The following is a 22,643-nucleotide window of genomic DNA, read 5'->3' as shown; positions in this document are numbered from 1 at the left end:
ACTGTGGAGAGTCGGTCAAGGAAATGGTTGGTATCTTTTATATAGGAGGATAGGTTCTGGGTAATAGGTTGAAGGTGTTGGTCTACGAGAGCAGAGATTCTCTCAGTGGGGGCACATTGTCTCAGTGGGGGCACAGTAGCCAGCCACAATGGGGCATCCTGGTTGGGTTTATGGACTTTAGGAACCATGTAGAAGGTGGGAATGCAGGTAGTGGTAGGGGTAAGTAGTGAGATGGGCTCTGGGGAGAGGTTCTGGGATGGGCCAAAGGATTTGAGTAGTGACTAGAGATCCTGCTGGATTGCTGGAATGGGATCACTGTGGCATGGTTTGTGGGTGGAAGTATCTGACAGCTGACGGAGTCCTTTTTCCACGTAATCCTTGCGGTTCAAAACTACGGCGGTAGAGACTTTTTCTGCAGGTAAGATTATAAGATGGGGATCAGCTTTTAGATGGTGGACTGTGGTTCTTTCTGCAGATGCAAGGCTAGTATGCATGTTGAGGGATTTGGGGAATTATGGTGAGACAAGGTTCAAGGATAAGAAATTCTGGAAAGTTAACGGGGTGGTTTGGAGGCAGTGGGGTGGATCACGGTTGGATGGAGGAGTGAACCGAGTTAGGAAAGGTTCAATGTTGGTCTTTGGTTGAGTCTGATTGGTTGGGTTGGTAGCGAAAAAGTGTTTCCACTATAGGGACCGGGAGAAGGAGAGAAGGTCTTTAACTAGTCCTGCATGGTTGAATTTGTGAGTGGGGCAAAAGGTGAGGCCTTTGGAAAGGACTGATATTTCTGTGGGACTAAGACTTCTGGAGGAAAGGTTCATGACTGTGTTGCGGGTCCGTTTAGGATTCGAGTTCTGTGTGGTGGTGGGAGGGAGTTTCGGAGGGTGGGGTAAGTGTAGTAGGTCTGCGAGGCAAGGTTTGCCAGCTATAAGGGGGTGTGGGGGTGGTTTGGAAGTTGTTGTAGAAGTGGTGGACAGTGGTACTCCGAGGTGGGAGTAGGAAGTGAGCAGGATGGAGAGATTTTTGAGGTGACGTGCATGTTGCTCAAGTACCTGCAGGGCAAGTTTCAATGTGTGTTATGGGTTCCAGAAATCTGGGATTACATAGCAGGAGAATTTTGTGGATGGAAAGAAGGTACTGCAAGGAGGATTGGGCATGGTTGATATGGTTTTGCAGGACTATGTTGGTGAGGGCTAGGGATTGGCGGAATCTGAACAGGTGGAGGTCATTGTGGAAGGAGGGGTGGCAACCAGAGATAGGTAATTTGATGGTAAGGCCATTAGGGGGGATTTCATGAGCCAAGCTACAACGCAGGAACAGTACGTGGGACTGGGATCTGGCTAGGGATAAGGAAACTTTTTTGTATTGACGCAGATGGGAGGAGCAAGGATCCATGGTGGTGGAAAATTGCGAAAAAATACGTAAGTGAAGTCACGAAGGTCAAAGTAGAGAATAACTAATCATTAATAGATGTAAGTATATTACTGTGGGTAGCAGGTTTGATAAGCGTAGAGAACAGGGACGGCAGATGTGACTGAATGAGGTGGATTTAGTGGATGCGAACAGGGATACAACGGAGAAAGTGTGAGGGGTGGGGAGGGATTCATAGTTAGAGATGTAAGATAGTGTGGCACCGAAAAAGTGCGAGAGATAACATGCAAAAATACAGGAACTGACACAGGGAGCATGATCAGTTTGAAGGTATAGGCTTGATTATATCGTCGGGAGTAATGTGCGACTTATGATGCTGGACCAACAATCAGCGTGTTCTTGACACCGTCTGTAGCGCGCAGCCGAGTCCGTTGATACAGCGTGGCTCATAAGTAGTGCGTGCAGTGCAGTTCGTAAGGCAACAAGAGAAACACAGGAAAGAAAAGAAAGAAGGATGGACGTTGAGTATAGCGACACAAAAGAAAGTAGTTGCAAAGAAAAACAGCACAGGGTTAGGATCGAAGAAAAGCCGTCAGGCAAAAATCAAACAATGGAAAATCTAGGATGGAATGTAACAATATGAGAGAAGGAAAGTTACTACTCACCATATAGCGGAGGTGCTGGGCCGTGATAGGCATAGTAAAAAGATTCACACAATCATAGCTTTTGGCCATTAGGCCTTTGTCAGCAGTAGTCACACACACACACACACACACACACACATGCACACACACACTCACGCAAGCGCAACTTGCACACACATCTGCAGTCTCAGAGAGCTGGAACTACACTGCGAGCAGCAGCACCAGTGCATGATGGGAGTGGTGACTGGGTGGGGATAAGGAGTAGGCTGGGGCGGGGAGGGGGAGGGGAAGGGATAGTATGGTGGGAGTGGTGGACAGTGAAGCGTTGCAGTTTAGACAGAGGGTAGGAGAGAAGGTGCAGAGGGGGGATGAGGTAAGTAGCAGAAAGGAGAGAAACAAAAATAAAAGAAATCAAAAGACTGGGTGTGGCGGTGAAATGGCGGCTGTGTAGTGCTGGAATGGGAACAGGGAGGGGGCTGTATGGGTGAGGACAGAGACTAACGAAGGTTGAGGCCAGGAGTGTTACGGGATCCTAGGACGTATTGCAGGGAAAGTTCCCACCTGTGCAATTCAGAAAAGCTGGTGTTGGTGGTTTGGTGGGAAGGATCCATATGGCACAGGCTGTGAAGCAGTCATTGAGATGAGGGGTATCGTGTTTGGCAATGTGTTCAGCTACAGGGTGGTCCACTTGTTTTTTGGCCACAGTTTGTCGGTGGCTGTTCATGCGGATCAACAGCTTGTTGGTTGCCCTGCCTACATAGAATGTAGCACATTGGTTGCAGCTTAGCTTACAGATCACATAACTGGTTACACAGGTAGCCCTGCCTTTGATGTGATAGGTAATGTTAGTGACCAGACTGGAGTAGATGGTGGTAGGAGGATTTATGGGACAGGTCTTGCATCTAGGTCTATTACAGGGGTATATGAGCCATGAGGTAAGGGATTGGGAGCAGGGGTTGTGTAAGGATGGACGAGTATATTGTGTAGGTTTGGTGGACGGCAGAATGCCATGCTAGGAGGGGTGGGAAGGATAGTGGCTAGGACATTTCTTATTTCAGGGCACGACAAGAGGTTATTGAAACAAAACAAAAAAAAAAATGAAAATACACAGTACACTTCCACATGAATACATCAAAGTAACAGTCGGGCTTCTAGAGCTAATAACAGAACAGAACTATTTTCAGTTCAATAATGAATTCTATTTACAAAGTGAAGGATTACCAATGGGATCCTCAGTGTCTGGAACTGTAGCAAACATATTTGTGAACCATGTAGAATAGATTATATTTAACAAAATAGTGCCAGATAGGTACAACATCCTATACTGGATTAGATACACGAATGACATCTTATACCTGACAGATGAACCAAACAATAAAATTGACTAGTTACACACAGACATAAATTCTGTTCATGATAAGATACATTTTACAATAGAGGAAGAGCAAAATACACATTAAAATTTCTTAGACATCACCATAAACTTTCAAAACAACCAACACACATTTGACGTATACCAAAAACCAACAACAACAGACACAGTTGTACACGAAGCATAACAACAACCCTGTTGTCAAAAGCAGGCAGCACTTAGATAAATGCTCCACAGTCTAAACACGGTACCACTGGATACAGCCAGTTACAAAAAAAGAAGTGGATACTATAATACAAACAGCCACGAACAAGAACTTGGTAACAAAGCTGAACAAGAAAATCAAGAAACAGAAAAGGACAAACACCCAGCTGTCACCAACACAAGGGCAAAATCACACACAAACAAATACACAAAATACAAGAATAGAAACAACACAAAGTGCGAAAGAAACAAAAAGTAAAAGATTGTACACAATGACATACAACCAAAAATACACACACAGAATATCCAATATTTTCAAAAAAACAAGGCACGTAAATAGCACACCAAACCAACAACTCAATTCAGAAGTACAGGGTGATTATAATTAAAGTTAAACTTTCAAAACACTGTAGAAATAACACCACTGCTCAGAGTGATGTCAAATTGCAATGGAATATTATAGGAGAAGGGGGAAAACTATGACAAAAGAAATAAATAGTGTGAAAATTGATCAATAGATGGTGCTGTATGTATCAGAATACGTAAATGAAATCACCTGTCATGTGCACAACCCATTGAAGCTGGTATAAACATGATGGGTGCAAGGGTTTTCCTCCTTTCACTTAAGCAATATTACAAGAATGATGACTGTGCAAACGTCGCTCTGCAGAAGTTCCGGACACTGAAGGGTTTGAAAAAAAAGGCGTTGGTCCAATCACTGCTGTGGATCTGGAGAAAATGATTCAGAAATTCGAAAAAATGGGTTCTTTTGGTGTGCAAACTGGTAGAGGGAGGAAACGAATTGATTCGATGTCAGTGGAAGCAGTGGCCACAGCATTGCAGGAGGAGATGAGTGGTGGTGTGCAAGTGTGCTGTGCACAGAGAATTGCCCGAACATTGGACATACCTGTGAGCACGGTGCATAAAATCCTACGAAACATCCTTCTTTGCTATCCATTCAAAATTACCCATGTGCATGAGTTGCTTCCTGTTGACCCACCAGTAAGAGAGACCTTTGCTTTAGAATTTCTTGCTCATATGGAAGTGGACAATGATTGGCTGTGGAAGATATTGTGAACAGACAAAGCCCAGTTGCATCTGACAGAATATGTCAATACACAGAATTGTCGAATATGGGCAACGGACAATCCACACGCAAATCAACCAGTACCACTTCATCCTAAAAAGGTCACTGTTTGGTGCATGTTTATGGCATCATTTATCATAGGACCATATTTTTTCGAAGAGAAAGGTGCTTCCGGTCGTGTTACCTGTACCATTACTGGTAAACACTGTGGTGTCTTTTGTTCAACCACGTCCGTCATTCCAGCTCTCCAGCAGTGTGGATGTGTGACTGGGATCATTTTTATGCAAGTTGGCGCACCTCCACACATTGAAAATCCAGTTAAGAAGCTGTGAAGCGCCATTTTGGAAATGTTGGAATTATCAGCTGCCATTTTCCTACAGCCGGCCGTTCAGATCATCTGATCTTAATCTGTGTGACTTCTGCCTGTGGAGCTTTCTGAAAGATGTTGTGTTCGGTGTTCCGATTGCAAACTTAGCTGCATTGAAGGCACGCACTGCACAACACATTCTGAACGTGACCTCAGAAACATACCGAACACTTGTGGATCGTGCTGTTTCACGATTTCAACTTGTTGGAGAAAACGGTGGACAGCATATTGAACATGTTTCGTGCCAGTCACACGGAAGTTAATAATCCAATTTGATTTTGATTGATACTTTTTTATTCGGCTTTTGGCCCCAGCACAATTAAAAACCAATGTGATTGATGCTTTTTATGTGGTTTATGTGGTTTTAACGATGTGATTGATGCTTTTTATGCATACAAGACAATTTCCCTCTCTCCCTCCCTCCCCCCCCCCCTCCCCCCTCCCTCCCTCCCTCCCTCCCTCCCTCCCACGTACACAGACACACACGAAAGAAAGAAAAAGATTGTTTCACAAGTTGACAACACTCACATCATGAACAAAAACAAATGACCAGACTTAAGCACTGTGGCAGGTAGTATGAGAAGCAGTTTTTAAGAAAGTTAATTGTAAAAACTGCCAGGTGCAGATGTGAAATGAAGCCTTTCGACACCAACCACTGCTAGCAAGGAGGGAAGTAGCATAATATATAAAGAAACACTGTAAGTAAGTTGCAGACCAAGTTTATAAAGAAAACACTTTTTTAACCTAAAACAAGCAAAATGTATAAGCATAAGTATCCAACTTACAGAATAACCACAGAAGATGCTTTATAAATAAAAGTGAAACGTGTCTGGTGTAATTCTTTTTAATTAGATTGCAGTCAGCTCAAGACGGATAACTTATAGTAATAGATGTTAACAGCTGCTGCAGAAGATGGCCACACAAACAAACATATTAAGTATGTTAGTGTCTGTTTCAGTTCATGATACAAGGATTTAACATGTGCAGTTGTGTTATTAATTAAAAAGTGAATAGTTCTTACAATGGGATATTACATGCTCAGTTTTAAATTTGTTTATGGTAAAGTTAGCGTTATGTCAAAGTTAGCGTAAGGAGGGCTATGCGTGAAGCGTTCATTGAATTCGAAAGTAAAATTCTATGTACCGACTTGACAGAAAATCCTAGGAAGTTCTGGTCTTACGTTAAATCAGTAAGTGGCTCGAAACAGCATATCCAGACACTACGGGATGATGATGGCATTGAAACAGAGGATGACACGCGTAAAGCTGAAATACTAAACACCTTTTTCCAAAGCTGTTTCACAGAGGAAGACCGCACTGCAGTTCCTTCTCTAAATCCTCGCACAAACGAAAAAATGGCTGACATCGAAATAAGTGTCCAAGGAATAGAAAAGCAACTGGAATCACTCAATAGAGGAAAGTCCACTGGACCTGACGGGATACCAATTCGATTCTACACAGAGTACGCGAAAGAACTTGCCCCCCTTCTAACAGCCGTGTACCGCAAGTCTCTAGAGGAACGGAGGGTTCCAAATGATTGGAAAAGAGCACAGATAGTCCCAGTCTTCAAGAAGGGTCGTCGAGCAGATGCGCAAAACTATAGACCTATATCTCTTACGTCGATCTCTTGTAGAATTTTAGAACATGTTTTTTGCTCGCGTATCATGTCATTTCTGGAAACCCAGAATCTACTATGTAGGAATCAACATGGATTCCGGAAACAGCGATCGTGTGAGACCCAACTCGCCTTATTTGTTCATGAGACCCAGAAAATATTAGATACAGGCTCCCAGGTAGATGCTATTTTTCTTGACTTCCGGAAGGCGTTCGATACAGTTCCGCACTGTCGCCTGATAAACAAAGTAAGAGCCTACGGAATATCAGACCAGCTGTGTGGCTGGATTGAAGAGTTTTTAGCAAACAGAACACAGCATGTTGTTATCAATGGAGAGACGTCTACAGACGTTAAAGTAACCTCTGGAGTGCCACAGGGGAGTGTTATGGGACCATTGCTTTTCACAATATATATAAATGACCTAGTAGATAGTGTTGGAAGTTCCATGCGGCTTTTCGCGGATGATGCTGTAGTATACAGAGAAGTTGCTGCATTAGAAAATTGTAGCGAAATACAGGAAGATCTGCAGCGGATAGGCACTTGGTGCAGGGAGTGGCAACTGACCCTTAACATAGACAAATGTAATGTATTGCGAATACATAGAAAGAAGGATCCTTTATTGTATGATTATATGATAGCGGGACAAACACTGGTAGCAGTTACTTCTGTAAAATATCTGGGAGTGTGCGTACGGAACGATTTGAAGTGGAATGATCATATAAAATTAATTGTTGGTAAGGCGGGTACCAGGTTGAGATTCATTGGGAGAGTGCTTAGAAAATGTAGTCCATCAACAAAGGAGGTGGCTTACAAAACACTCGTTCGACCTATACTTGAGTATTGCTCATCAGTGTGGGATCCGTACCAGGTCGGGCTGACGGAGGAGATAGAGAAGATCCAAAGAAGAGCGGCGCGTTTTGTCACCGGGTTATTTGGTAACCGTGATAGCGTTACGGAGATGTTTAATAAACTCAAGTGGCAGACTCTGCAAGAGAGGCGCTCTGCATCGCGGTGTAGCTTGCTCGCCAGGTTTCGAGAGGGTGCGTTTCTGGATGAGGTATCGAATATATTGCTTCCCCCTACTTATACCTCCAGAGGAGATCACGAATGTAAAATTAGAGAGATTAGAGCGCGCACGGAGGCTTTCAGACAGTCGTTCTTCCCGCGAACCATACGCGACTGGAACAGGAAAGGGAGGTAATGACAGTGGCACGTAAAGTGCCCTCCGCCACACACCGTTGGGTGGCTTGCGGAGTATCAATGTAGATGTAGATGTAGATGTAGAAACACAAGACAAACTTCATTTTGATTTTTTTGTTTGTTTCTGTTTCATGTAAAAGGCTAAACATTGAAGCACGTGGTGTTTATAAACAGAAATTAACACAGGTTTGATTTTGGTTAAGTATATATAAGTTAATTCAGTCTTAGAAGCCACAACCAGTGGGCCTCATTTGTTAACACTTATTTACAAGTATAAACACAACTGTAACAGATCATTTATATATGAAAATGGGAAGATTAACAATAATGAAAACAATAGGTTGCTACTCACCATAAAGATGACACACTGAGTTGCAGGTATACACAGTGAAAAGACTGTTACATACTAAGCTTTTGGCCAAAGCTTTCTTCAGAAAAAAAAAAAAAACACACAGACACATTTACATAAGCAGGCCCACTCATGCACATGACTGAGGACAGGACAAAGAGAGAAAAGAGTGGTGGGTACATTGGCAGAGAGTGAACACAGTGAGGATGAGGGAACATGAATTGGAAGAAGGTTATAGGACAGAGGGAGCAGAAACTGTTGGGTGGAAGGTGTGGGAGCAACAGGTTATTATAGGTTGAAACCGAGATGATTTTGGGAGTGGAGAATATGTTGTAAGGATATCACGTGTTTGCACATTTGTGGTGGTGGAGGCGAGGATCCAGGTGGCCTGGGTTGTGAAACAGCCATTAAAATCAAATATTTTATGTTCATGTGCATGTTGTGCCACAGGGTAATCGAGTTTGCTCATGGCAACAGCTTGGTGGTGGCTATTAATCATGACGGACAGCTGGTTGGTAGTCATACCAATATAAAAAGCTGTGCAATGATTACAGCAAAGCTGGTATATGATATGGCTGCTTTCACAGGTTGCCTGTGACAGGATGTGTCTTGATGTAATTACTTACAATAGTGCAACCACGTGTGACAAATGCACATATTGACACAGTTTAATTGATAGTTTGGGTCTAATGTCCGGGGATTATGAATTGCAGTTACATTTGGATGATTGCTTCAGCACGAAGAATTCCTAGTGAGGCTCTCCCGTGGATATGTAAGGTATTTACAAAAAAATAAGGAAATCACAGAACAAGAGGTGAAGATTTGTGCCCTTCAAGCACAGATTGAGGCAACAAAAATCGAATTAGAATAGTTGAGGTGGGAAAAGGTAGCAGGAAAGATGCAAAAAGTAATAGTTTAGATAGCTTGTGACAACTGGTCTAAAGAACAGATATACCCTGTTATCCATTGAAGTGAAGGACCTTCATTCAGCTGCAGAAGTAAAGAGGATGCAGCAGACTATTAATAAGTGTTTAAGAGACAGGTCATAAACTAAGTTGAGTGAAGAAAGAAAGGTTTTGCTTCTAGGTAACAGTCAAAGGTGGGTATAGACAAACACTTACAGGAGAAACTGCTATCAGGTTATCAGGTCACAAGTATTTTAAAACCAATTGCTAGTCTTGACCAAGTAATGGAGAGTATTGGGGCACTAACTAGAGATCTGAGTGAAAAGGACCAAGTATTGATAGTAGCAGAATGGGCAATGGTCTAGCCAAGAAGAAGATGGAGAAGTTTGGTGCAGTAACATTACACACAAATTTGGGCATTGGTGAGGTCTGCAGCAACTTGATGAATCCTGTATGAACAAAGCTGTCAAGTGAGTAGGCCTGGAACTGACTAAGCTGCTGCTGACTACAGGTGTGGCTCATATAGATGCTGTGCCACTTTCTGCTATTGGGAGTTAGGGATACAAAAGACAGGGCCTATACTGTAATAGACAGAGGAAAGACAGATTATCTGAAAAAAATATAGAAATACAGGAGGGGGGGGGAGAGGACAGGATGACTCAAGAACATCACCAGTGGTACAATTCCTGTGATTACAGGTTAAATACCTTATTCAGACAGACTGCTTTAAGAGAGGCCCAGATAAATGAAGGGTCACACACAAACTAGTGTGGATAACCTTACCATTATACATCAGAAAGCTAGAGGACTAATAAGCAAAGTTAACAAACAGGTTATCTGTTTCCACTATCTAGAACGTCAAAAAAAAAAAAAAAAAAAAATTAATGTATTATGTCTGAGCACCATCTAAATATGCGAATCCATATGCTGAATGTAGAGGAATACAAATTAGCAGCCCATTTCTGCAGGGAAAAAATATAATCCAGTTAAAGTCTGTTTATGCATGTTCCAGTCATATTAATGCGACTACCTGTCAAAAGCCTGAATAACCACGTTTCACAATGTGGGGTGTGCAGGAAGAGTGTTGGTGAGGTTCTTGAAGTTATCCACGGGGATATGGAGCCATGCAAATCCATTGCCATGGCCAGCTGCGGGAGGTTTCTTGGTTAAGGATCCAGGGCGCAAATAGTGGTCCCACAGAATCTTGATTGGGTTTAAATCCGGGGAGGTTGGTGACCAATGGAGTACGGTATACTCATCCTGGTCTCTTCAAACCATGCACGTACTTTTCGAGCTGCTTAGCACATTGCCTTCTCCTGCTGAAAGACACCATCGTACCGAGGAAAAGCAAATTGCAGGTAGGTGTGGACATCGTCCCCAAGGATAAATGCATTATTGGATTGATCCATTGTGTCTTCTAGAATGTTGAGATCACCCAGGGTATGCCACGAAAACATTCCCCAGTCCTTGACATTCCTCCCTCCGGGCTGGACCCTTTCGACAATTGTTGCAGGATGCAAGACATTTCACGCTGTACGCACCAACAGCCATCTTTCCTATGGAGCATAAAACGTGATTTATCTGAAAAGGCCATATGTTGCCACTCAGTGGACGCCCAGTTGCAGTACTGTAGTGCAAATTCCAGCCTTTTTCGATGATGAACAGCAGTTGGCATGGAAGCATGAGTCAGACACCTACTGTGGAGGCCCATATGCATCAGTGTTCACTGAATGGCCGTTGAGAAGACACTTTTGGTAGCCCCATGGTTCATCTGGGTGGTCAGTTCCTAAACAGTTGCACGTCTATTCATCCGTACACATCTCTGCAGCTGTCAATCATCCTTGCCATCTACAGCCTGTAGTATACTTTAACCACAGTTGGATACAATTACAGTTTACAAACTTAGCCGTTTTGGAAATGCCTCCACATTGGCCTCAAAACCAATGATCACGCCCTTTTGGATGTCAGATAAACCACAGTTTCAGCATTATGGGAATGACAGTACTGTTTTACACATGCCCCTAACACAACTTATGTACCCTCCACTGCTAGTGCTGACACCTGCCATCTGTGAGTGGATACTCCACAATGATTTAAAAAAAAAAAGGGGTGGGGGTGGGGTGGGCGATGTACCAGAAGTTTCTGCTTAGGTCAACAATCCCAAGTCTGCTTATGAATTGCTGCTACTGGAAAGGTCATGTTTAATTGTCACAGTAGATAGATTTCCTCATGGAAAGTATCAAATATTCTTACTAAAATTTGTGTCATAATTATGTCATCTAGCAGTCAAAAGGAGACAAAGTATAGTCTGTGGACACTTTAATATTAATAGTATGAAATATTCAAATAAAATTAATGATTTGGTAATGTTACTTAACACTTGTAACGTGTCCCTTGTTAATTTTCTCACATGCAGCCGTAAGGTAAATAATTAAAACTCACTGTCTGTCTGAAATCATTACTTCAGGTAATAAAATTAAATGTTATGTACAGTACTGTACAGACTATAGTTTGTCTCCTTTAGACTGCTAGATGACATGATTATGACACACATTTTAGTAAGAATATTTGATACTTCAGGTAGACACTTCTCTGAAGTATCTGAGAAGAGTGGCATCTATAGTTCAATGGATAAATCAGCATAATATATGCAAGAAAGAATGCCTTATACATAAAGACAAATTACAGATACTACATGATCTGCCAAAGAAATTAAGAATGTAATAAAGTTCCTCAAAACAAAAAATACTCATGGAGTTAACAATGTCTCAAGTAAAGTACCAAAATTCTTCTCTTCACATATATGCAGTCTTTTTGGTCACACTGCCACAGTATCACTGAGTAATTTCAATAAACCATAACTGTTATCTGATACTTCGAGTGTTGTGTGTGTGTGTATGTGGTTTGAGGTTTTCGGGCGCTAAACAGCATGGTCATCAGCGCCCAAACGCATAGAAACAGGAACACATGCGGTGAAGAGACGAAGACGGACAGCGAACAAGGAGAATGGCTACAAGATACAGGCCTGACGCAGTTCCAAATCCTCACATACAGAGGCAAAACAAGAGGAAAAGAAACGCACTAAAAAAAGGAAAGGAAACACAAGGAAAAGAGAACAGAAATCGAAGTGAAACAAGTAGGTAATCGTGACTGGCAGACCTCTTACCTAAAACCTGGGTGAGCCAGTCACCCAGCAGCACATAAAATCCTCTCCCTAAAATCCGAAGCAACAAATTGGACAGGACACAAAACCGTAAGACCTTAACCACATTCGTTGTGTCGTCTTGCAAAATAGAGGGCAAATCCGGTGGCAAGGAAACCACCGCCCTCTGGTCAGAGAATAAAGGTCAGTCAAGTAAAATGTGGCAGACAGTAATCTGGATGCCACAAGCACTGCAGATTGGGGGGTCCTCCCGCCGGAGTAAAAAACCATGCGTTAAGGGACTGTGCCCGATGCGGAGGCGAGTGAGGAGAACCTCATCCCGCCTGCATGACTGGTAGAACGTACACCATGGCCGCGTGGTGGCCTTGACCAAACGCAGCTTATTTTCACCAACTGCCAGCCACTCCTCTTCTCATTGACACATAACACGAAAGCGCAAAAGGGAGGTAACAGCATGGAGGGGGACAGCACATTCAACAACGTGAGGGAGGAAACATGCATCTTTGGCAGCCACATCTGCCAATTCGTTTCCCCTAATACCCATGTGCCCTGGCACCCAGCAGAAAGAAACCTCCTTCCCCTGCCGTTGCAGGTGGCGTAGGGCATCATGGATGTTCTGGACGACCATATCCACTGGGTACAAGTGTTACATGGTCTGAAGGGCACTCAGGAAGTCAGAACAGATGAGAAACTTAAGACTGGGAACACATCTCATCTGCTCCAATGCCCGCAAGATCGCAAACAAATTCGGCATCAAAGATGGTAAACGCCGCAGGAAGCCGTAACTTGACAACTCGATCAGCGAAAACAACAGCACAACCAACAGAGTCCCCCTGTTTAGAGCCATCCGTAAATACTGGTACATGGTCGGGATGCTGGTTTAAAATATCGTAAAATAAGGAGGTAAAAACAAACGCAGGAGTGCAGCTCCTCCGGTACTCTGACAAGTCTAAAAGGACGCTGGGCCTCTGGAGCAACCAGGGAGGCAGGCGGGTAAAACCCTGGAGTTGGGGTGCCACACGCTCCACACCAAGGGACTCAAGCAAATGCTTGGCACAAATCCCAAATGGTCTCGTTGCCCTTGGACGACTGGAAAAGAGACGTTCCATAGGCGGTCGGGCAACAGTTGGGTACGCAGGGGAGGTAGGACAGGCAAGGAATTGACACACCTGTCGCACCATGAGGAGTTTCCGCCGGATGGCGAGCGGCGGTTCCTCTGCCTGAGCACACAGGCTGGGGATGGGACTGGTACGGAAGGCCCCAGTGGCCAGCCTGATACCCTCATGGTGTACTGTGTCAAGAATCTTCAGATACGAAGGCCTCGCTGACCCATACACGGTGCATCCATAGTCAACACGTGACCAGATGAAAGCCCTATAAGACTGCAGCTCCCCAGGACCGATGGCTCAGACACTTCAAAATATTCAGTGCCTTCAGGGCCCGCACCTTGAGGTCTTTAAGGTGTGGCAACCACGACATCTTGGAATCAAAAGTGAGGCCCAGGAACCTCACACTGTCTCTAAAAGGAAGAATGGTGTCCCTCAGACGCAATTCAGGGGAGATAAAAGCATGTCGAGAACGATTAAAATGAACACACACACATTTGTCTGCAGAAAAGGTAAAACCCGTCTTCGCAGTCCATGCCTCTAATTGCTTTATCGTAAGCTGCAAGACTGGAGGAAGAACAGAAAACAGCAAAATCGTCCACAAACAAGGAGCACTGGGCCAGACTCCTGATAGTGGACGTGATACTGTTAATGGCGATGGCAAAGAGGGTGACACTTAAAATGCTTCCCTGAGGAACACCTTTCTCCTGCACGTACAAATCAGATAGCACATTACCAACCCGATATCGAAAGAGGCGGCGGGAAAGAAAGGACCGAATGAAGATGGGGAGATGGCCACGAAAGCCCCACTGATGGAGTTGATTGAGGATAAGGCGGCGCCAAGTAGTGTCATACGCCTTATTAATGTCAAAGAATACACCTAGACAATGCTGGTTACGTAGGAAGGCCTGCTGGATGGCCACCTCAAGCAGGGTCAGGTTGTCAATAGGTGAACGACATCTGTGAAAGCCACACTGAGAGTGGCTAAGGAGCTGCCTGGTCTCGAGCAGCCAAACTTCGAGTATTAACACAAAAAGCTTTATTCATGCAAAAATATTATTATACACTCTGAAATATATATAATTCAAACAGAAAAATTATATTTTACCAAGTGAGGTGGCGCAGTTGTTAGCACACTGGACTCGCATTCAGAAGAATGATGGTTCAAATCCGCATCCGGCCATCCTGATTTACGTTTTTCATGATTTCTCTAAGTCATTACAGGCAAATGCGAGGACAGCTTCTTTGAAAGGGCATGGTCAACTTCCTTCCTCATCCTTCCCTAATCCGATGACCTCGCTGTTTGGTCCCCTCCCCCGAATCAACCAACCAAAAAATATATTTTACTTTTATCAAAGTATCCTGCCTTTGATTTAATGACTGTCTCACAAATTCGAGGCATGCGATGAGTAACTTTTTGCAAGTTTGCGAGTCTGTATGATTCCACGTGTCCTTAACAATATTCCAGAGATGTTCCTTGCTTGTTATGTGAACTATCCAGAAATGTATTTCAACTTCATCCTACATCATTCCACTAGGATTACAATCAGGGCTTTGGGATGGCCACACCATATATTACAATTTGATTTTTTATTTGATCCAGTGTACTTACAGAACACTGATCGATATTTTGGGGCATTATCGTGTTGTAATATTAACCCTTTCTCTATTAAGCTCAATCTACATGTTACTGTGTGATACTGAAGCATATGATGCTAGTGTTTCTGGTCCCTACACCCTTTATTTTCACAGTGTTACCAACTCTGTGTCCTGCTAAACACCCCGAACTATAATTGAATCCCTACAATGTTCAACAGTAGGTAGAGTGCATCTTCTCCCTCAGATTGGTGAACAAGTGTCCTCCTCCTGGTACCAAAAATCTCAAATTTTGATTTATCTGTGATCTGTGAATAACACTTTCTTCCACTCTTCATATGTCCACTTACTAAGTTTCCGAGTCTCTTGTTTTTATTTATGGGCCTCAGAAGAGGTTTCCTTGTTGCCTCAAGTCCTCTCAAGCTGGCATCAGTCACTCTCCTTTGTAGTGTTGCATCAGATATATTTTACTTGTTCACTTCTACCACATCAGTGCTGTTGTTTTGAAGCTTACTAGTGATCTTGATGAGGTTGTTATCATTTGTCATTTTACGAGGTAGTTCTGGTCATCGTAGGCCCTTATTGCCACCTGTTGTCTTCTGGCAGTGGAGAGTGTATTGCACTCTCTCTATAGACACACCAAATTGGTTTGCAATTTGGAATCCAAGCCATGGTATTCTGTGGTATCTACAGGACATTAGATATCAATTATTATGTTTATTGTCACAATACACTTAAAGTAGCAGATGAGTTTTGCTATTTGGGCAGCAAATAACTGATGATGGCCAAAGTAGAGAGGATATAAAATGTAGACTGGCAATGGCAAGAAAAGCATTTCTGAAGAAGAGAAATTTATTAACATTGAATATAGTGTTAGGATGTCTTTTCTGAAGATGTTTGTCCAGAATGTAGCCATACATGGAAGCAAAACATGGACAATGAAAAGTTTAGGGAAGAAAATAGCAGAAGCTTTTGAAATCAGGTGTTACGTAAGAATGCTGAAGCTTAGATGTGTAGATCATGCAAGTAATGAAGAGGTACATAAGAGAATTGGGGAGACAAGAAATTAGTGGCAATGCTAGACTAAAAGAAAGGATCATTTTGCTAGGACACATTCTGATACATCAAGAGATCACCAGTTTTATACTGCAGGGAAGGTTGGTGGTAAAAATTGTAGAGGGAGAGTAAGATATGAATACAGTAATCAGATTCAGAAGGATGTTGGTTGCAGTAGTTATCCAGAGGTGAAGAGACTTGCACTGGACAGATTAGAAGGGAGAGCTGCTTTAAACTAGTCTTTGGACTGAAGACCATAACAACAACAACAATAGTGTACTTACTTCTCAAAGCCACAGAGAGAAATTCTCTATGCAAGAATCAAAAACATCTCTATCAAAATAAGGTACTTGGTATCAGTTTAGATTTAACAAGTGCCTCTCCACGGTAATGCTGTTTTTTAATTCACAAAACAGATAATATAAAACTTTAATTATAAAATGTTGCCAGCTGGTATTTTCTGTGACTTATCAAAAGCATTTGGTTGTCTAAGGCACAGTATTCTTCTTGATAAAAACAAGTATAATGGTATCAGAGATCTTACTTGTACATGGTTTTCATGTTATCTAACAGAAACAAGAAACTGTGAGAGTGTACACAATGAAACATCATCTTCAGAATGGGGAATAACCACTACAGGAGTATCACAGGAATTGATATTAGGTCCGCTCTTGTTCTCGTTACATCTGATAATCTTCAGTCATGTACCCAGAGACAGAAATAGTCCTCTCTGTTGAGAAGGCAAGTTTGTAACCAAGCCTAATGGAGTAACTACAAGTCCTATAGTTATTCACTAATGTCATATGGAATCATATTTTGGGATAATTCATATTTAAAAGAAAAGTTTTTGTTGCTTAGTAGCATGTAATGAGGATTATATGTGTTGATCACTCTAGAACATCTTGTAGACCGCTGTTAAAACAGTTAGGCATACTGAAAATAGCCTTGCAGTGCATTTACTCTTTTATTAAGTTTTGTTTCCAGTGATCAGTCACAGTTTGAAAGCAGTAACATTCATAAATATAATACTAAAAGAAGAATGATATACACTATCTATCACTCAGCTTTAGTGTGGCACTGAAAGGAGTGAGATATTCAGCCGTAAGTATTGTATTTTGACCAACTACCCAGTGGTCATATTTTCTCCAGAGTGATGTGCTGTAACTGATTTTTTTTCGTATCACAGCAAGAGATTACAGTTATGAGTCATAGAACATGCAAATAACTAACATAGTCTTGAACTAGAATATCTGAAACTGACAATGAGCATATTTTTATATTATGAATAGCAGTAGTTGGTCTTTGAAGATTCTGATGATAGACCTCCAAGTTGATAATATCTCCTCTCGGCACTAAACTTGCTAAGAAGTTATCACATCCTCTCCCAGAACAGTGTCACTTCTCCATAACTAAGAATTTGCATTTTTTGATTTAGGAGGGGATTGTATATATTGCCATTAGAAAAATTGGTGGCCACGTTTGTGTGTTTTTCTTTTGCTTTAGGGGTCATCACTATACAATGTGATTCAAAACCTCATAGAGCACAAGGAATATTATGCCATTGTCTATCTTAGTTTGTGTTTGTCATGTGTGACACAGTGAGGTGGCACATTGGTTAGCACACTGGACTCGCATTCGGGAGAATGACAGTCTCCGGCCATCCTGATTTAGTTTTCTGTGATTTCCTTAAATCATTTAAGGCAAATGTCAGGATGGTTCCTTTGAAAGGGCACAGCTGATTTCCTTCCCCATCCTTCCCTAATCCGAGCTTGTGCTCCATCTCTAATGACCTTGTTGTCGACGGGACGCTAAACACTAATCTCCTCCTTGTCATGTGTCATCCCTAAAGAATTTCTAGTGTAGTTACATGATTTTGTATGTAAGTTTAAGAAAGGGGAGGAGAGAGAGAGGTTGAAAATAGTTAAGTATAAATCACTGTATGCATATAAAAAATAAGAAAGAAGAAGGCTTTGGTCACAAGACCAAAAGCTAAATATGTAATAGTCTCTACATATATTGTAAAACTGACCAGTTCCACATCATAACAAGAGGTTGCCTTATGATCCACGGAACATACAGATAATTAGCAAATGTTATTTATTAGCTGTGGTTGGCAGCAACCAGACTCAAAGCATTGGTGGCATCAAGTCTTCCAACTTCTATGATTCAAATCTACAGAATGGAACACTAATATTAATTGTGAGCATAAGAATAAAGTTGTAAAATTTTATTAGCACTGCAATTAGATTGACAGAAACTGTAAGAGCTTCAGTAACTGAGATTTAATAATCCAGTATTGATCATCTGTCTAGTCCTTGCAACAATCTCACTAACATTTACAAGATTTTAAAGTATATTTCATTCACTATTATTTCTAACAGCATTTAGGCAATTTAAAGGCAAATTAATTGTTTCTTAAATATCTTTGACTTTGATATTTGTGTGTGCTTTTTTAAAAGAAATGTATGTATATACAAGAGCTGTTTGAAAAGGTCTCAGCCTCGCCCAGGACCGCAGCACTACTTGTGTTGTTTCCCTCTTACATTGGTACATGTGTTAGTAGTTGTCACATAAAATTGCAAGTCATTCCAGGTAGCAGTTGAGTGTAGGCAGTCATTTAAAGCAGTTGCGGTGCGTATGCTGTTGAAAGTGGGAAAAAATCGAATATTGTGGAGTAATTAATTTCTTCGTAAAAGAAGGTTTAACATTGATCAAATTGCATGTGAGGCTTGTAAATGTGTGTGGTGGCACTTCACCTTCAGTTTCCACCATGAAGAAATGGGTGGCTGAGTTTAAACATGGCCACGAAAGCATCTAAGATGATCCATGTGAAGGATGGCCAGAAAATGCAAGCACACTGGAAATAATCGACAAAGTGCATGATGTAATTTTGGAAGATCGGCATATAAAGATGCGTGAAATTAGTAATGCTCTAGGGATATCAAAGGAATGTACTGATCACATCTTGCACCAGGAATTGAACACGAGGAAGCTTTGTGCAAGATGGGAACCATGGGTGCCCATTGTGGGTTACAAAAGCATTTGCACACCACTTTCTGAAAGGTGCTTGGTGCATTTTAAGAAAAACAGAAGTGAATTTTTGCATCAATATGTAACAGTGGATGAAATGTGAATTCACCACTATACACATGAATCCAACAGCAGTCTATGTAGTGGTTAGAAGCAGGTAGCAGGTACTTCATGCAGTGGGTAGAAACAGATACTTTAGCCCCAAAGAAGGCAAATATTGTGCCATCAGTGAGAAAGAGCATAGTGTCGGTGTTTCAGGATGGTAAAGAAATTTTGTTGATTGACTACCTTGTACGAAGATAAAACCATAATTGGAGAATACTACTCTCAACTTCTAACAAAACTGGACACAATCATTTGTGAAAATAGACCTAGCTTAAAGAACAAGAAAAATCACCTTCCATCAGAATAATCCACTTTCCCACAAAAATGTCTTGGTAATGGGTAAACTGAGGTATTTGCACTATGAAGTGCTTGAACATTCACCCTATTCCCCAGATTTGACTCCCTCAGATTTCCATCTTGTCTTAAAACTGAAGAAATTCCTCACTGATCAGTGCTTTTCATTCAGTCAAGGAGCCATTGGAGCTGTAGATGGGTACTTAGCAGCATTTCCAGAGGAACACTACAGAGAGTGGTTAATGGCATTGGAGCATCACTGGGTGCAATTTGTTGATCTTAGAGGAGATTATGTGGAAAATAAAACTTCTTTGAAAGCATAAATCATCATTTTCACTACCTGGCCGAGAACTTTTCAGACCGCTCTCGTATGTTGTTATGTTTTATTTTTAATTATTCTTCTTTACCTTGAGTCATAAAGAATGCCCTGTAGCACCATTTATCATCTTTTATTTCACATGTTTACCCTACTAATTTACCTCAAATAAAACCATGCACTCTGTGTGCTAATTTAAAAAAGAAGTTCTGTTATATACTTCGGATGTTAATATATTTAACGCATTTGTCTTACAGTAGCAGTCAACACTAACTTCCATGTTTTTTGAATATGATTTTTTAAAACTATATAGATTAGATTAGATTCAGTTTTCGTTCCTTAGACCCAAAAATGAGATGATTCTTGTGGGTGTGGAACATGTCAGAAAGTATGACATAAAACATTTGAATATAACACTTACTACCCTGATCATTTGTCAGGAGATAGTTGAAATAGGTGAATGCAATGTGGTACACTGGAACAGCTAATATTTACAGAATTAACACGCTGTCAGAATGAAACACTGTTATGCTTCATTAATAAATTTATCATACTCAAATCTTGACTGTTGTGATCAAGTGCTGTCAGAACTGAAATCTAACAGATATTTTTATGTAAGCTGGCTTAACAGTCTCTGTTAAGATATTCATTTATGGAGTAGAAGGAGTTGTCTATCAGAAAGTCTTTCAAACTGTTTAAACCGTGCTTTATCTGAAACCAAGGTTTTAATGGTCGCTGGAAATTTATTGAAAATGTGTAGTCCTGAATATTGGGCCCCTTTTTGGACCAAGGTAAGTGATTGTAGGTCTTTATGTACATAGTTCTTATTCCTAGTATTGATACTATGTATTGAGCTATTGGTTGGAAATAGAGATGTATTACTAACAACAAATTTCATTAACGAATAAATATATTGAGAAGCAGTGGTTAGAATACAAAGTTCCTTGAACAGGTTTCTACATTATGATCTTGAATTTACACTACAAATCATTCTTATCACATTCGTTTGCACCCTATAAACTTTTGCTTAGTTTGATGAGTTGCCCCAGAATATGATCCCGTATGACATAATAGAATGAAAGTAAGCATAGTATGCAAGTTCTTTATATTTATATCTCCTACATCTGACATCATTCCCACGGCAAATACAGACTTGTTTAGGCACTTAAACAATTCACTTGTATGCCCTTCCAAATTGAATTTATTATCGAGTTGTAATCCCAGAAATTTAACACTGTCAACCTCTTCGATCTGCATGTCTTCATATATTATTGCTACTTATTGCAATCTTTGTATCATCTGCATACAAAACGAACTTAGTATCTGGCAATGTAAGAGATGAGAGGTCATTAATATACACAAGAAAAACCAATGGACCCAAGATGGAACCTTGAGGAGCACAACATGTAATTAATTTACAGTCTTTTGTCATTCTGCTTTGATTTTTACACATTGTTTTTATTTGCAGGAAATGTTCGGTTTGTGGAGCCAGGCAAATTTGCTTCCAAAAATAACTCCACCTGGAATAATAAAGTTGAAGAATGGAGTATCTCAACTGGCAGTAGTAGAAGTAAATTACAAAAAAGCTTAGAAAGAAGAGATGGAAACAAAGAATCTTCAGTTTCAAGCTCCGTTAAAGACATTGGACAGAACTCTGCAAAAGTAGCATCTGAAAGTTCAGCCATGCATCATAAAAAGAACAGTGATACAGTGACTGAGGAAAACTTAGAAGCAGTTATGATGGAAGTTGATAGTGTAGATAATGAGGTCTCTGTTCCAGACAAATTGTGTGACTCCTCCGCAGCAAAACCAGGAAGTTCAAGTTCAAAAACTAGTCTGTTAGATCAACTGGATAAGTTTGAAAACACAGAACTTCCAAAATCAACAAACACCCCAAAGAGAAAGATATCTGATTATTTTAATGCAGTTCAAAAATAATGTTTTTTAGCTGTTACATTCTTAAATTTCTGCAAATAAGAATCACATTGTTATTTATTTACAGCTTAGATCACAGTGCATAAATAAATGTAAATACATTGAAAATTGTATAATGGAATCTTATATTAAACTACTGTACAATTTAAAGCAACAATTTTAAGAAATATTTTTTATATTGTGTCATTAAACACATCTGGTTAACAGCAAATAAATATTTTATATGTGGTTTAATTTCATTTTTCATTTTACAATAAAAAACTTGACAATGCAGATTATATAAAGTGTGAAAGCTAAGAAGGAATGTAGCAGTTATTGATAGTGTGTTTACATGGCAGGAATTCACATTCTTTAACATCTTCACTGCCACTCCCTGGAGAAACAGTTTTGTAGTTGCAGTTGGGTTTGACCAAAGCAAGGTTTTCAGAAGAGCCTACATGTCCACAACATTAGATCATGAGGGCTAGACATGGTGTGATGTAACATGCCAGTTTGGTAAAGTTGTGTGTTACTCAGTGTCTGCCAAAACAATGACTGATAATCACGACATTTGAAACCAATTTTTTTAGTTAACACTTTGGAGACCAGCCACTTGAAGAATATCAGGCCTAGGAAGCCGGTCATTTATGCCACATTTAAAACATTACAGGCATATAGGTAACTGATGTATCATCAAGAGTAACACATATTAAATGAGGACCATGCCTCAAGATTTTTTTCTTCATATTTTAATTGTGAACATTTTAGGTTAGGCTTTACTGTGACTGTTATTGACCTCAAATGAAACAACAAGTTTACTGTTACCAGTCACTATTTATTTATCTCCATGGCCCATTTCAAAGGTTTAAATATCCATCATCAGGTGAATTTCCATTTGTTAGTATGTGTGTGGTGTGTTACGATTTCAGAGGTGAGCGACCACCAGAGACAAT

The 22,643-nt window shown here is 40.9% G+C and overlaps 1 protein-coding gene across 1 annotated transcript in view; it reads left to right on the top strand.

Moving 5' to 3' along the window:
* The window catches only part of LOC126475053 (poly(ADP-ribose) glycohydrolase-like), a 134,160-nt gene extending 112,276 nt beyond the window's left edge, over positions 1-21,884 (top strand). Inside the window, exon 14 of the mRNA XM_050102606.1 lies at positions 21,245-21,884. Coding sequence (XP_049958563.1) covers positions 21,245-21,714 — 470 coding nt within the window. The 3' untranslated portion in view covers positions 21,715-21,884. The remainder of the gene's footprint in view (positions 1-21,244) is intronic.
* The last annotated feature ends 759 nt before the right edge of the window (positions 21,885-22,643 follow it).

The sequence above is a fragment of the Schistocerca serialis genome, chromosome 1, assembly GCF_023864345.2.
Source record: "Schistocerca serialis cubense isolate TAMUIC-IGC-003099 chromosome 1, iqSchSeri2.2, whole genome shotgun sequence".
Classification (NCBI taxonomy): Eukaryota; Metazoa; Arthropoda; class Insecta; order Orthoptera; family Acrididae; genus Schistocerca; species Schistocerca serialis.
This window is presented reverse-complemented; position numbering and strand designations above follow the sequence as displayed.